At 41.1% G+C, this 14629-nt stretch overlaps 1 protein-coding gene across 2 annotated transcripts in view; it reads right to left on the reverse strand.

Annotated features, from left to right (window-relative positions):
- The window catches only part of LOC124212965 (sosondowah), a 92099-nt gene extending 87858 nt beyond the window's left edge, over nt 1-4241 (reverse strand). For both annotated transcript variants that reach the window (XM_069133785.1, XM_069133784.1), the window contains exons 1-3: nt 4091-4241; nt 3885-3946; nt 708-1091 (exon numbers count right to left, since the gene is read on the reverse strand). In XM_069133785.1, the coding sequence (XP_068989886.1) occupies nt 708-1091; nt 3885-3946; nt 4091-4217 (573 nt within the window). In that variant the 5' untranslated portion in view covers nt 4218-4241. The remainder of the gene's footprint in view (nt 1-707; nt 1092-3884; nt 3947-4090) is intronic.
- Nucleotides 4242-14629: the final 10388 nt, after the last annotated feature.

Raw genomic sequence — 14629 nt, forward strand, 5'->3', positions numbered from 1 at the left:
GCACGTACGAACGGATCGATCGGCGCGCATGCAGCCGCATTAAACTTTGAATGAACAGAGACGAAAGCGAGGCGAGATAGACAAAAAACAAAAAAAAATGCAATCAGAAACCAGATGAACGCAGGAATAAACAAGCGGGGAAAACAGTTTTTTCATGATACTTTTCATCACCGTCTGCCGATCCTTGCGACAAATTTTGGCGATGATCCCGAAAACGGCCGAGTGAAAAATCTAAACTTGGCAATCAAATGAAAAAGTGTCGAGAGAAAAATCAGAGAAATAAATTTCTGAAAAAAAAACCTACATTTTTTATAAAAAATTAATTTATAAACTGGGGAAAGTATAATCGTTTATTTAGAAACAGTAACGAGGTGGAAAAAGTATATGTTTGTCGATGAAACATTTGAAAATTGATTAATTTCCGGTGGAACGGGAAGTTGAAATTGAACGGGATATGGAAATTTTTGTTGCTCATTATTTGACTGTAAAATACACCAAGTTTCAAATTTTTTCATTCAACCATTTTCGAACTCATCGCGCAATATTTTCTGAAAAACGTGTTTTTCGGATTCCAGAGGTTCGAAATCGTGAAAATTCGTTGAAATTAGTGAAAGTGATCGTCGACCGAAACCAATACTTGTCTTACATCACCAATAGGTGATGAAAAGTAAGAAATCGCGAGACATAAAGTACGAAAAATGACTCACCCCTACGGCGGTTTCATCGTCGACGATTTTCTCGCCTTCCGGCAGGACGTTTTCCTTGTTGTTGTTCTCGATTCGAAGCTTGTCCTGACTCTTACGACGCGGAGGAATCGGCGGCGAGGACACGGACTGATTTTCCTCGACGACTTTTCCCGATCCATCATCTCCTCCCAGATCCTGCCGATCCCGAGGATCCGCCGATCCTGAAGAAGGACTCGCTGCGGCCGGTGGCGGCGGTCTGTAAGGAGGCGGCTCGCGAAGAGGCGAAAGAGGCGTCGAAGGACTGCTTGGAATCGGAAGCCCAGATTCGGTCAGGGACGAGGACGACGTCGAAGTCGAGAGCGGAGCATGTCGGTACTTTTTTTTCAGGACTAGGTACTTTTCACCCTGCGGCAGAAAAAGCGTGTTCCGATGTATGTGTTTTTTTTTTGTTTTTTTTTTTAATTTTCTTTTCTTGGTTCTTTTTTTCATTTGTGCCCGAACGATCATCGGATGAATAACGAAAAGATGTGCGGTATTGAAATTGATTATTTTATAAACCACACGTGTTGCTTTTTTTAAATCCTTTTGTGGTATGAGGGGGCGGGGCCGAAGTCACGAAAACGCCTAATTCCGAATTATTTGGTGGCGAAATGTGAAGTGAGGAAATGAAATTTTGAAGAAACAACAAAGTTTCGAATGGTCGGAAGCTGACGGCTAAAAGTTCCGAAAAGCAAGATTCCGTTGAATAAAGTTTCGATAGATTAAAATTCCGAAAATCAGAATACATCGATACAGCTTAGTTTACTCAACGAGTCGGTGTGAAAAATCAGAATTACCAGAATTCCCAAAGAAAAAATATCGAAAATCCAAAACAAAAAAAAGTTCGGAATTTCGCCGTTCCAGATTTTTAAATTATCTCATTTTCGCACTCTCGAAATTTTGACCTGTCGGAGTTACGCCCTTTCGGTATTTTGCCCTTTTTGAGCCTCTCAAATTCGCAATTTCAACCGCACCCCGCTGTGAGAAAAAAATCGTGCTCATTGGTATTTGTACACAAGTGCTTGTACTACGAAAGGAACATTTGATCACAACGGAGCTTTTCAACCAACAAAAGTGTTAGAAACTCGACGACGTCTCGTTATAATTGAAACTAGTAGACGCAGAAGCATATTACAGTTATTATCAAGAATTGTAGTATCGTTAACCGTAATCAATGGAGGCCACTACCATGAGCCTGCTTGAGGTGGTAGTCCTGAGAATCTGCAGCTTTCCGCAACGCGTATTACTCGATTTTCCTCACGAGATTGGCGGGTCGCTGATCGTACCGTATTTTTGATATCTGATCAGTGATCGGTTCGAGGTGTTCGGTTGAAGGTGCGAATTACGCTGTCGCACGCGATTCTTTGTCCGCGGTGAAGTTTGCCGCGTAAAAGAACTCGCGAGTACAAAGCGCCGAGAACGAGCGTTTGTAACGTCGCGTGAGTCATGAGATACGCCGAGTAGGTGCGGTTCGTATGTTATGTATAACGTTACGAGTGTAGAGCGTCGAGTGATTTTGCCTACATGCCACCCAATCGCTGTTGTACGTATAATATACATCGTTGCCGAGTTCGTTTGCTTGTGAATAAGCCGAGGGAAATTTCTAGTTCCGCTTTACAGTTCCCTTACTTCCCTTTTTATTGTTTACTTAAATACAGTTAAAGGTACAAAGTAAAAGTCAATTTTTTAATCGTAACCATAAAATCTAGCGTCTGTTCTTGTGTATACCTTTTGGTTGTGATCATTCGCGTACTGGACTTTTTTGTAACTATCGCTATGTAACTATTGATGTTGGTGTAACGATAAATTTTAAAATAAAAAAAAAAAAAAATTTTCAAGTAATACGGATATTTTTCCTGAAAGTAGATCGGGGGAATAATTTCATATTTTTAGCGACCGCGATACTGTTTTAACCGATTTAGGTTTACTGCTTTTACGATAAATTGAAGTTAAAAATATGTGGTACCTAAAGATATAGAAGTAAAACAAGCAAAGTAAAAGTTTATAATTCGAAAATGGAAAAAACGAGTATTCGAAACTGCTGTTAAATATTAGAGAAAATTTATGTACAGCTTATGGGCTAGAAAAAGAATTTTAATTCCGACACCTTTGAAAATCGACGCAAAATCGTGATACTATCTCCACAGTAATAATTAAGTTTGTTTCTATGCTTCTTCGATATCTACTAGGTACTATGAAAAAAAACATTCCAAATAATTTCCAACAACATGCCTTCTTTCTATGACGATGACCGTACGATTTGTTATTAAATTATTATCGCATCGAATGAAAAATAAAATGATTTTACCAATTCTCTAAAGATTCATGTAACCTCGTGAAAACTGTCGCAATTATTTTTTTCACCGTCACGAATATCGGTCCTAATTATCGTAGGTATTAGTGTGGTTCTTATTTTGGTCAAGTCGAAATTTCTTCGCGCCACTCCCCAAAAGTAATCAACGAATATAGAAAAAAAAAATCTGTCCAAGTCCCCGAATTTTTCCGATAACTCTAACACGCACAAAAAAGATCACTTGTAAAATTTTCGTAAATCTAACATTCATCACGTTGTCAGCGAAGAACTGTCTTAATTCTTTCGCTGATAAGAGCATTAAATTTCCTACGAAATGGTGAAAGGATTTTTTTTTTTTATCATACACAGTTCTGAAGTAATAAACAATTTCCTTAAAAAAAAATTTCAAATGGATGCAATTTTCTGTATCCAAATTGGACTGCTTGACGGGGCGCGTTAGAGTTATCGGAAAAATACCGGGATTTAGCCAGATTTTTGTCTAAATCTGTTAATTACTTTTGGGGAAGGGGGGGGGGGGGGGGGGTGAGGGCGAAGAAATTCCGACATGACGAAAATAAGAAGCACCTTGGTAGATATAATAATCTGAAAAATGGGTAGTGCCGGATCCCCGAAAAACCATACCGTAAACCAATACGAGACAAATTTCATCCGCGTTAGTTTCGAATCACGCGGTTTAAAATCTGACTGTTAGAAGAAGAGGCGGCAACGCCGCTCGCGGCGCGAGAAACGCGCGTGCAACAAGTCGCTGCAGGCGTGGATGAGGAAGGGGCGGGGGGGGAGGAGGTGGAGGAAGGAAGGGCATGGGAGGAACTGTCAAGTAGCAAACGGCTCGGGGAATAACTCACCTCCTCGTTCCTGATGGTGGCCAGGGAGTTGACGTACTCTTTGAACTTGTTGCGGGCCTCGACTGAAAGCAGAATACCGAATTGTCAAGACGTTTCGGGGATCCGAGGCGAGTTTAGAGAGTTTGCGCTGCTCGTCTTTCCCTGACGGATCGCCTCGCAGTTGCCGGTGAACAAAACTCGGCGGCGCGATGCTTCTCGAAACTTACCTCGCGTCTCGGGGTCCGTCAGGAACTTCTTGAAGTGCTTGACCAGGTCGTGGTTACGGGCCGTTCCCCCGTTGTCGAGCAAATACTTGCGAATCTCTTCGAGCGACAGCTCACTGGGCGTCGCCATGTTGGATACTGCAGCGATCGCAGCGACGCCAAGCGGACGAATCTCTCCCTAGTCGACTCGCTCTCTGTGGTCGATAGTCGCGTGTTTTTGAATACCTACGCAAATCTAGTATTTATAAGTAGATTTTAGCGTTTGTTACTAAATTTTAAGGCTGCGGGTGATTCGAGTGCTCGAATCTAGTAAGAATCTGGTATTGATAATCGGATTTTAACGTTTATAGCCAGATTCTAACGCTCCGAGTAATCGGAGTACATACTTCGAACGCACCTGTGGAATAACAACGCGCACATTGTTTCGTAAGTTTTCCAAGCTGCCGTAGTGATTTCAAATCTCAACAAATCTGAGCTCGGATTTATGAAAAATCTATTATTCGTAAGTAGATTTTAGCGTTTGTTACTAAATTTGAACGTTGCGGGTGATTGGAGTTCTCGAATCTAGTATGAATCTGGTATTTACAATCAGATTCGAGCGTTTATAACTAGATTCGAGCGCTCCGAGTAATCGAGGTGCATACATATTAGAAATCTGTAGAATGATAATAAATAAAAAAAAATTTGACGCTCACCGCAAGACTTGTAACAATTGCCGTAATTTCCTATGCTTCTGCCACGGAATTTCTTAAACACTATCATGTGATTTCCACCGACTCGCGACGATTCAGAATAATTTCAGCTAGCTTGATCGATTCCTCGTTATTTCAAAGAATATTTTAATCGTGCAAGTTCCTTTGATTGTAATTTTTTTTTTTAATCTTAACCCAAGGAATCAATCTATCCAAGTATAATACAAGTTATTCGCGATTTTGGCTGAATTCGAAAAATTGAAACGTGAATCTGTGAACGCATGATCAAATGCAACTTATAAAACTAATGGCTAGCAATTAAACAATGCAATAAAATTTCGTTTACGAGAACACCTGTGTAAAGAAGGTAGTAGAGAAAGGATGTATATTATTTATAATTGGATAATAGCTGGACTTACCAGATTCTTAATTTCACACCTCCTAGGAGCGGTTTCTTCTCCTATAACTGCATACCGTGCGTTAATTTTTAATAACAAGTCAATTACGTACATATTATACTTTATTATTATTCTCTTTTCATTATACTCGACGTGCAGTTGTGCAGGAACGCTGTAGTAAGTGGGTGGATATCATTATTTTAATCACTATATCAAACCACCGTTTCTTCGGAATTACCGCGGCCGCGTTGTATACATACCAAACGTACATACTACACCTCGTACATCACACCCATTACAGTATATACCTACATACCTGTAACATATGTATATCACGCACATGGGTATATTTTACACACGCAAAGTATGCAGCGAACATCGGATTTAGCCCCGCGCTCGTATAACACGCCACATTCCAGCCAGCGAGATCTAGACGTTGCGATTCTCGTACTCTATGTCCATTTCTATGCGAATCTACGTTCGTGAAGATCCTCGCTGTACACCTGTAATCAAACACCTCAATCCGAGGACGGTTTAACTCAATTCTACTCCTCCTTAAGGTGGTACCCTGGAGTCGATGTATATATTTCCAAATATCAAAAAGGGTTCAACAGCCCAATTATACACGAAACTCTGAACAGAAACACTCCAACACGTTTTCCACAGATGCAGAAATAAAGAAATGGCGTGGATTCGACGAAATCGCAGTTATAAATTGGTAGAATTTATACCGTTTGTTTATTCCTGCGGCAAATGAAGGTGTTTCGAAGTGTTTTTGTTCAAAATTGTGTCTAGAATGGGGCTGTTTAGCCTTTTTTCACCTTTGAGTTACGTGGACTTCGATATTCGGAGATATATACGTCAAAGTCAAAATCGACCAGAGGAAACCTTAAGGAATGGTCATACTTACATTGCAGCTTGTGCGGATGAAAAGTGGCGAAAGAAAAATGACAACACAAGCTATGAAAATAGTCTATTTAATTTCAGGTTAACACGACTATAAATAACTCAGGGAAAAATGAAATATGTATAGAGGGATGAAAATAAGTCTGTGTGAACTCTAAGAGCAATTATAAAGGAATGATTCGGATTCGGCGGATGGGGGAAGCTGGAGAACCGGCTAATCCCAATCTGTCCCTGCCAGTTGGCGAGCATTCGCGAGCCGAAGCAGGAGGACAAGAAGTAGTAGAAAGAGGAGGGTTGGCGGACGACTCGTCGGAATTACGCGCCTATATTTATTCAACGCGTAATTACTAACTGACGCGATAAATTTTCCCCATAATTTACAACCGGCAATATCTTCACCGGTAGCATATAGCCCACGCTTCCCGGCGAAATGAAGGTGGAAGATGCAGAGGCGATGAGGAAGAGGAGGAAGAGGAAGAAGACTCAATTTATTAACACTCCGCGTGCATGTGCGTTATAGGTATAACTATATCGGGGAAATGGAGAAAAGTGGACGGCTGAGCAATATCGCGTTTAAAACTGTATCAGCTGATCGCGATGCAGCCAGAAATACGCAGTTATTACGACGATTCGAACCTCGTGCAAGCTTTTCGCTCATATTTTATCTTGTTTGATTAGTAACTCGTGGAAAGTACAACGATGAACGACCTTTATAAACAAAAATAACTACTGAGGAGCGTAATGTCGTACCTATACGATCGAAAAACAGTAGCAGACGGATATTAGGCGGCTAAGCAATATGGCGGCGAAAACAAAACCAGCTGATCGCGAGTCAGCCAGAAATACGCAGTTATAACGACGATTCGAACCTCGTGCAGGCTTTTAGGCTCATATTTTACCTTGTTTGATTAGTAACCAGTGGAAAGTACAACGATGAACGATCTTAATAAACAAACAAAAATAACTACCGAGGAGCGTAATGTCGTATCTATACGATCGAAAAACAAAAGCAGACCGAAATTAAGTGACTGAGCAATATGGCGGCGAAAAGAGAATCAGCTGATCGCGATTCAGCCAAATTTACGTAGTTATCACGGCGCTTCGGATTTCGTTGAAGCTGTCAGGGTCATAATTTCGCGTATCGAGTTGGTACGAAGCGAACAAAACGATTTTCGTAATTAAATACCACCGTCGAAGATCACGCAGACGTAGTAATTCCTTTCGAATATCGGGCAAAGACCGAGGAGTAAATCTGTAACAAGAGAGAAACCGCACGATCGCTCGCGTACTCGCGGATCGGGTAAGGCGGCGGTGTGGGGAGTAACAAGTCCTATTATTATACCCAGTAATTAGGAAAACGACCTTACTAATCACACCGGCGAAGCACACGTCAAGGACCGGGAGTGAATGCGTGTTGCACGCTCTCCCGCGGGCTACGGGTATAAGTTCGTTCTCGTGTGAGTGCCTTCGCGTCTAGGCTTGCCTGCCTTGCCTGCCTTCCCGGCTGTGGTGGAGGCCAGCGGCGGCAGAGAACCCAGGGGCAGGAAGCGACGTGGTGCCTTTGTAATTAAACTGTTTTCATTAAAATATTCTAATGAAATAATGAATAATAATTGCCCCACTTATCGGCGTTAGACTCGCACACGCAGACGGACGTCTGTAGCGCAACGCACGCATGCAGAAATATGGAAGTAAATTTCCGTCATCCCCCCAACTGCAATTCAATCAGCCCTGTTAACTTATACTTTCACGTTGAATTTTCAATTTTCTCAACGATTAGAAATTCACGCGGCAAAGTCTCCGACGCTTACGTCTCGACGAAATTTTAATATTCAGAATACTGACGGTGAAAAATATCACAGCTACCCTCGACATTGCATTATAAATTTTCCAAAATAAATTTGATATCTGATGGTGGTCCACTGTTGTTGCAGCGATATATCGACTAAAAATGGAAAGTGATTTTTGGTCGAATCGATTATTCTTCTGCCTTTATGCATTTGGTAGGAAAAATTCGACACAGGTTAAATCAAAGTGACTATCTTATTGTTAGATATATTCACAGACCAAACTATTACTAGATAATTTATTGATTATAACTAACAATTGAATTAGTTTAACTTGCTTAAAGTACAGTTGTACAAATGTGAGGATATAACATTCGTCCAGTATTCCTGAATAAAATTGAACTCAAAATCTGACAAACACGATGAACTTCGAGATGCTTTTTATACAAGAGAAAATGTCAAGTTACGGGAATATTTATCTCTTGGAATACTCCGCAGCGTCAATTTTATTTGCATATACTAACCAACAACTGTGTTTGAAAAATTTAAAAGATCGATCTACAAAATACGTATAATATAGCTCATTGAATATAACGAAATCGAAAAGTATGTAAAGCGTATAAAAATGGCAGCAAAAATGTGGAGAAAAGTGAGGGTCAAATAAAGAAAGAAGCAATAAAAGGAGAAGTTTCCATCGACACGACGGCGAGTTTCTCATCGCTCACGTCGCTAAGCTAGAGGAGGAAAAAAGGGTGAGCCGAGACGAGAGAGGGGTAAAAACGGGGGGATGAGAAGCGGGGTCAGGCTTTGGGTCAGGCCGCGAGGAGCGGAGAGTCAAAGACAAAGGGCCGCGGCGCCCGGAGGTGCATCTCCGCGATCCCGATATCATCTACCCGTGTTTCCCGTCTTCCCGTTTCTCCGCCAGCGGTTATGCTCGCGCTTATGCATACGTAAAACGAAAGCGAGGTTGGCTTATGGCTCTTGGTCCTGCGGTCCTGCCACTTGATCTTCCGCGTCAGGATTTCGGTTGATGCACTCGCCGCAGGGCGCGAGATACCGCCTGCAAAATTGTGCTGCTGCTGCTCCAGGTTGCACGCCTTTTACGAGGCTGCCGGTCTTGAAACTACGTGTGTGGAGAAATTGCCAGGTGTCTCGAGTTCGAAAAATATACTTAACATCTCGAGGGTCTTCAGGGTCGTGCACCGAGAGAAATTTTTCGTTCCGGTTACCGCTCAGTACTTGAATATTTTCAGTTTTTACCACAATCGACAAAATATGGTTCCAGGTAGAAAATAAAAATTAGTTTTCTAGCCGTTACCCGAAAGTCCAGCATCCGTTACTATTCTTTCTCATTACGATCGCTGTTGCTATATTTTCTTGCAACTGTTGGGAAAATTTAATGCTCGTGCAACGATAAATCGACGTTGAAGCCTTGTTCAACCAAAAAAGTAGAGCAAACCTCAGAAACTGATTCAGCGTTGCAATAACCAAAAAAGGATCGACGATAGCGCAAAATGGTTTGGCGTACCTCGTTTTTCGTAATTCCAAACGATATTCAAACAGTTTTTTTAACGATACCGGTTTTACTCAATTTTTCTAGTTACCGTAAAATGTGAAATCTTTCCCACCGCAGTTTCGCGCTGGCTCGATAGGACTCGACGGCACAAGGTACACACCGCTTGGTGCAGGACGCCGACGAATTTCGCGTTCCGTCTCGTTGAAGAGAGTCACCGCGGATAAGAGGAATGCGCGAGAGACGCTCCCCCACATCGCATCGATGCGAAACATTATCACCGTCTAGTTTTTTGTAAAAAATTCCGGTGCGCCTGGAGTCAGTGGTGCAGTACGTTGTATATAGAAACTGCGAATGGTGCAGCGGAGAAATCTGGTTCGAATGCCGGGGAGATCCGAAACGCCTCTCTCGTCTCTCTCCTTCTGAGATACCGGGCGGATCTTCTGCACGTTCGGATCGCCTCTTAGAAACCGCGGCAAGGATCGGTTCCTTTTTTTTCCTCTTAATTAACTGATTTATGCGGGCAAAAAACGTGTTTTGCGATATATAGCATGGCAGTATACGCACACGTCTGTTGGTGTATACGCGATCGGCGCCGCAGCGGATGGATGGACGAATGGACGGTCGAATGGATGGATGGACGGACGGATGGATGGATGGATGGATGGATGAATCCCTCTCGCGCGGCCGACGGTTAATAAGAGAAATTACGATTTTTAAGCACGTACCAGCCACTCGCATTTCCACACATATACACACATAGATGCAAAAATGCGTGTAGTGTATACAGCTACATCACCTTTCATGCGACGCGGAAACAATAAGAATTAACTTCTTATTAATCGTCCTGCAGGCTGGACATCGAATCCTGCTCAACTCTTTTTCTCCTGCAGACCGCCGGCTGTCCTCTCCTTTTTCCTTATCGTGTAATAGAGACAAATTTTTACTTTTTGAATATAAAAGCGTGATCGAATTATACAGCAAATTGACGGTGTATTTATACGGTTAGAATCGACGAACTGAATGAGTTTTTTTTTTTTTTTTTTTCCTTTGTCATTTTATATCTTATTGTTAGTATTAATTCGTTGAGTGAAAAATTAACTGCGGAGTTTTTGTTTTCAATTTGATCTAAGAAAATTGAAATCAATTTGACAGGTTGAATTCAATTAAAATTGTATCACCATGTAATATGTAAAAAAAGAAATAGTGAAATACGATTGCATAAAACGTCTAACGAAAAGGAAAAAATACGACACAATTATTTCAAAACACTCCATGCGCACGCATTTGAGAAACAAGAATTTTTCCACAAGAATGACAAAACTTCGCTACTTGGTTCCATCATTCTTTCTTTCGCGGGAGATTGAATACAGCAAAAATATACTTTTTTTGATCATCTGACGCGAGAGTATTCATAGAATTGTAAAAGATCAGTACAGATGCGTTTTCCAATTACTTCCACCTTGAAGGGAACTCCGAGAACCGATCAGCGTGTGCAGAGCGAGCCATGAAATCGTTTCAAACTTTGTGAAATGGTGAATATTTCACGATTGTACTCGTTTATGACGGTAATTAATAAAACTTGGACAACTTGTTGAAAACATTGAAAACGTGCTTGTAGCTGATTATTCTTGCTCATATTGAAGTTACGACAAGATGTTGTTTACAACCGAACCCCATGTTTCTCAATTATTTCATCAATCTTTACTGAACACCGTAAACTCTGATGCAACTTCTCAGAGCTTTTCGTAATTTGAACCAAAGTCCAATACATGCGATTCGAATAACTTGAAGATACGACGTTCCCTATTAAGCCCCGATCCGAGGGGCTAATCACTCGTCAAATCCGGTGTAGGTTTATCTTTCCGTGAATCTTGTAAAGTCTCTTGAAATCTACTGAAATCCACTGAAATCTTTGAAATATTTAATAATTTTTCCAATCTTTGAAATCTTTTGAAATCCCCTGAACTCATTGGAAATCCCTTAAAATCTTTAAACGTCTTTCGAGCTCGTCCGAAATCTCGTGTAACTTTTTGAAACCTGTTGAAATCGTTTCAAATCCTTGAAATTTTGTGAAATTCCCCGAAGTCATTGGAAATCCCTTAAGATCTTGAAATATCTTTCGAACTCATCCGAAATCTTATGTAATTTTTTGAAACCTGTTCAAATCGTTTGCAATCCTTGAAATCTTTTGCAATCAGGCGTAAATCAATTCGACATGGGATTAACCCCCCGCCCCGATCACTGACCCTTTAATTTTCCAAGGCTACAGCCCGTTTTGTTTCATTTGCCTGTCACACGCAGGAACCCGGGTCCTGTTGTCCTGGGAACAAGCTTCCGCGCGTATATCATAGCGTGTAGGGGAAGCCCGTACGTATACATGGGTACACAGGCATGTAATAATGCCTCGACATTCGAGCTGTGTCTTCGTCGTCTTCTTCTTCATCTTCCTGCTGCTGCTGCCGCCGCTACTCATTTTCAAAAGCGCCGCTCGAGCTTTTCGTATATTAATGTCACTCGAGGACTCGAGGTGAACTCGCCAATGACGGGAATCGCGAATACGTAGACTTTACACCGAGGCGTGTGCAGTGACGACGAGATTTGTACTTGTCGAGTAGCGGGGACACCGCGAATTAGCCAATGCACACACACACACACGCACACTCGCATACACGTACACCAGATGTCGACTGGATGCTCGCGCATTATATTTAGCAGGTTAAATATTCCCAACCATGCGTGAGTGTGTATTATGAGGATGGGTGGAAAAGAGGCAAGTCGATAAGTCCCAGATCTCTGCCAAATTTCGAACGAAAATAAACGCCACGTGCGTTATAACGATGCGTGAAAGGCCACGAATCGCGTCTCTCGAAATCTCGATCCGGGACAATTATTGTTTCCCCGGTTTAATTGCATCGCGTGAAGTTAAATAGTGACAAAATTACCCTCATAAATTCCCCGGTATATAAGGTCTGTTATAAATTACATAATAATCTTGGGAGAATCCCGCGAGCAGCTGACGATGAGATTAGACGCAATTTTGGTAATTACACGAGCCGAGACGGAGATAGAAAAATTTGTGACTATAAGAGAACGTTGCTTAATACACAAAATTAACCTCATTTAAAAACGCAGACAATAGTTTGCACGCTTGTACCGGAATATGTTCGCTTTCAGCGCTTGATAATCGAGTGAAATTAAAAAACAAAAAAGTAAATAAAAAGTTTGAAATTCGGTACTCTCGCGACGTGTATCCATATTTCCCACCTTGTCGCCTTGTTAGCAGATAAGGTAAATACTCAGCGCGAACAGGGCACATAAAATACACTAAAAATCACACTTTCAAATCCGCACAGTTATATCGCGTACCTTATCTGTGCGAGCATCTCCGTAAAGCCAGCAGCTGTGCCGCTCGAAAGTATGTACGTCGCATATAAACCCCATCTGCAATTATTTAACGAACAATAAAATGCACGCAAACACGCACACGCGTGACTTCGATCACACATTCTTGCCTGGAAAATTATACGACAAATGTGAAAATATACAGGCTACGTTACAATACTCGAAATTCAAGCTCAGGTAAATTTTATTCGTCGGAAAGGTCCGAGAGATCGATTTGCAATGCTAATTTTTCACAACATCGAAGTTCACTGTCGTACGTACAAAGGATAATATATGTTGTTTTTTTTTTTTTTTTGCATCGAAATTTTTCGAAGGTCGCCGCTGCAGGCAAGAATGTTGCTAAATTTAGAACACGATCCTTTCTTCTTCGTATAATTTGCAAAAGGAAAAATGTCGGGATTATTTTTTTCTGGGAAATTGCAAGAGCGGATCGATTGGATCGTTCTTTTCTCGCCTAATGAGTTTAATGGCACCGATCTATACGGATCTAACGATTGTTAGCGATCGGTCATGTCGCCGATTCGAGAACCTTTTATGCCGTTGTACTCTCCGCGACTTTGTGCGGTGTCGATCTGCAAAAATGATACCGGTAGAACAGCTCGGGCCTTAATGAAACGGGTCCGTTTCGCAATTTATTACCACCAAGAGTCAATTTGCGTCAACCTACCTCCCCGATGCACGTGCAGAGGGACTATTACGGATATTTATTGATTTTTAACCCACCCCGATATATTGCTGCGCGCCGACAGGTAGAACCTGACCGATTAAATGCGACAGAGTCCCAGCTAAATGCCCAGTGTCGATATGGCGAGCAGCTTTGATCATCGTTCTGCTGGGATCGTTTGTATTTCGATACCTGCTGCAGGGGCTTGGAAATCATCGAGAAGAGGAAGAGCCGGGAATGTTTATTTATTTATTGCATAATCACTGGAATACGCACTATAGTCGACACTGGGTCGGTCCTTATTTAGAATGATGACGAAATTTTTCCGCCCCATGACCCAAATTAACGTCAAATAATTAAAAAACAATTGCCTCATTTTTTTAGAGTTTTAATTCAACTCTAAACTCTCTCTCTCTTATAAGACAGTCAGCTTTGCGATCCAAGTTTTTTATAATGGAAAAACCTTTTTTTTCTCAGTATATATTTTATTGTAAAAGTAATGATGTTCCGAAAAATCTGTAATTGCGAGGTTTTAGTGGGTATTAGTGATACTTATATCTAAGAAAAAATTCAATTCATCATATTAATCTAGACGAATTGCACTTTCTTTGATTAAAAAAAAAGAATCAGATCTCGAGGGTGTGCAATTCAGGAGTGGACTTAAAAACTAGCTTGTTGCAAACAATTGCCTAGCTAAAACTAAGGTGAAGAGAAAATTATTCACAATAATATCATTTACCCTTTTATCTTGTTGCGAAAAAACTAACAACTACATGCCGTTGCAATTAAAAATCATCTGTGTAAATCGTTCGGTTCTCGACACTGAGTGGTCTTAAAATCAACACCAAAATGTTGTGCACTGAGAGAAATTTTGAGTTCCGGTTACCGCTCAGTCATTAACTATTTTCATTTTTCACCACGATCGAAAAATATAGTGTTAGGTAGAAAATGAAAATTAGTTTTATAGCTGTTACCGGAAAGTCTAGTGTCCGTTACTATTCTTTCTCGTTACGATCGCTGTTGCTACATTTTCTTGCAACTGTTGCGAAAATTTAATGCTCGTGCAACGATAAATTGACATTGAAGCCTTGTTTAGCTAAAAAAGTAGAGCAAACCTCAGAATCTGATTTTGCGTTGCAATAACCAAAAAAGGATCGACGATAGCGCAAAATGATTA

The sequence above is a fragment of the Neodiprion pinetum genome, chromosome 2 (genome assembly GCF_021155775.2).
Source record: "Neodiprion pinetum isolate iyNeoPine1 chromosome 2, iyNeoPine1.2, whole genome shotgun sequence".
NCBI classification, from domain to species: domain Eukaryota; kingdom Metazoa; phylum Arthropoda; class Insecta; order Hymenoptera; family Diprionidae; genus Neodiprion; species Neodiprion pinetum.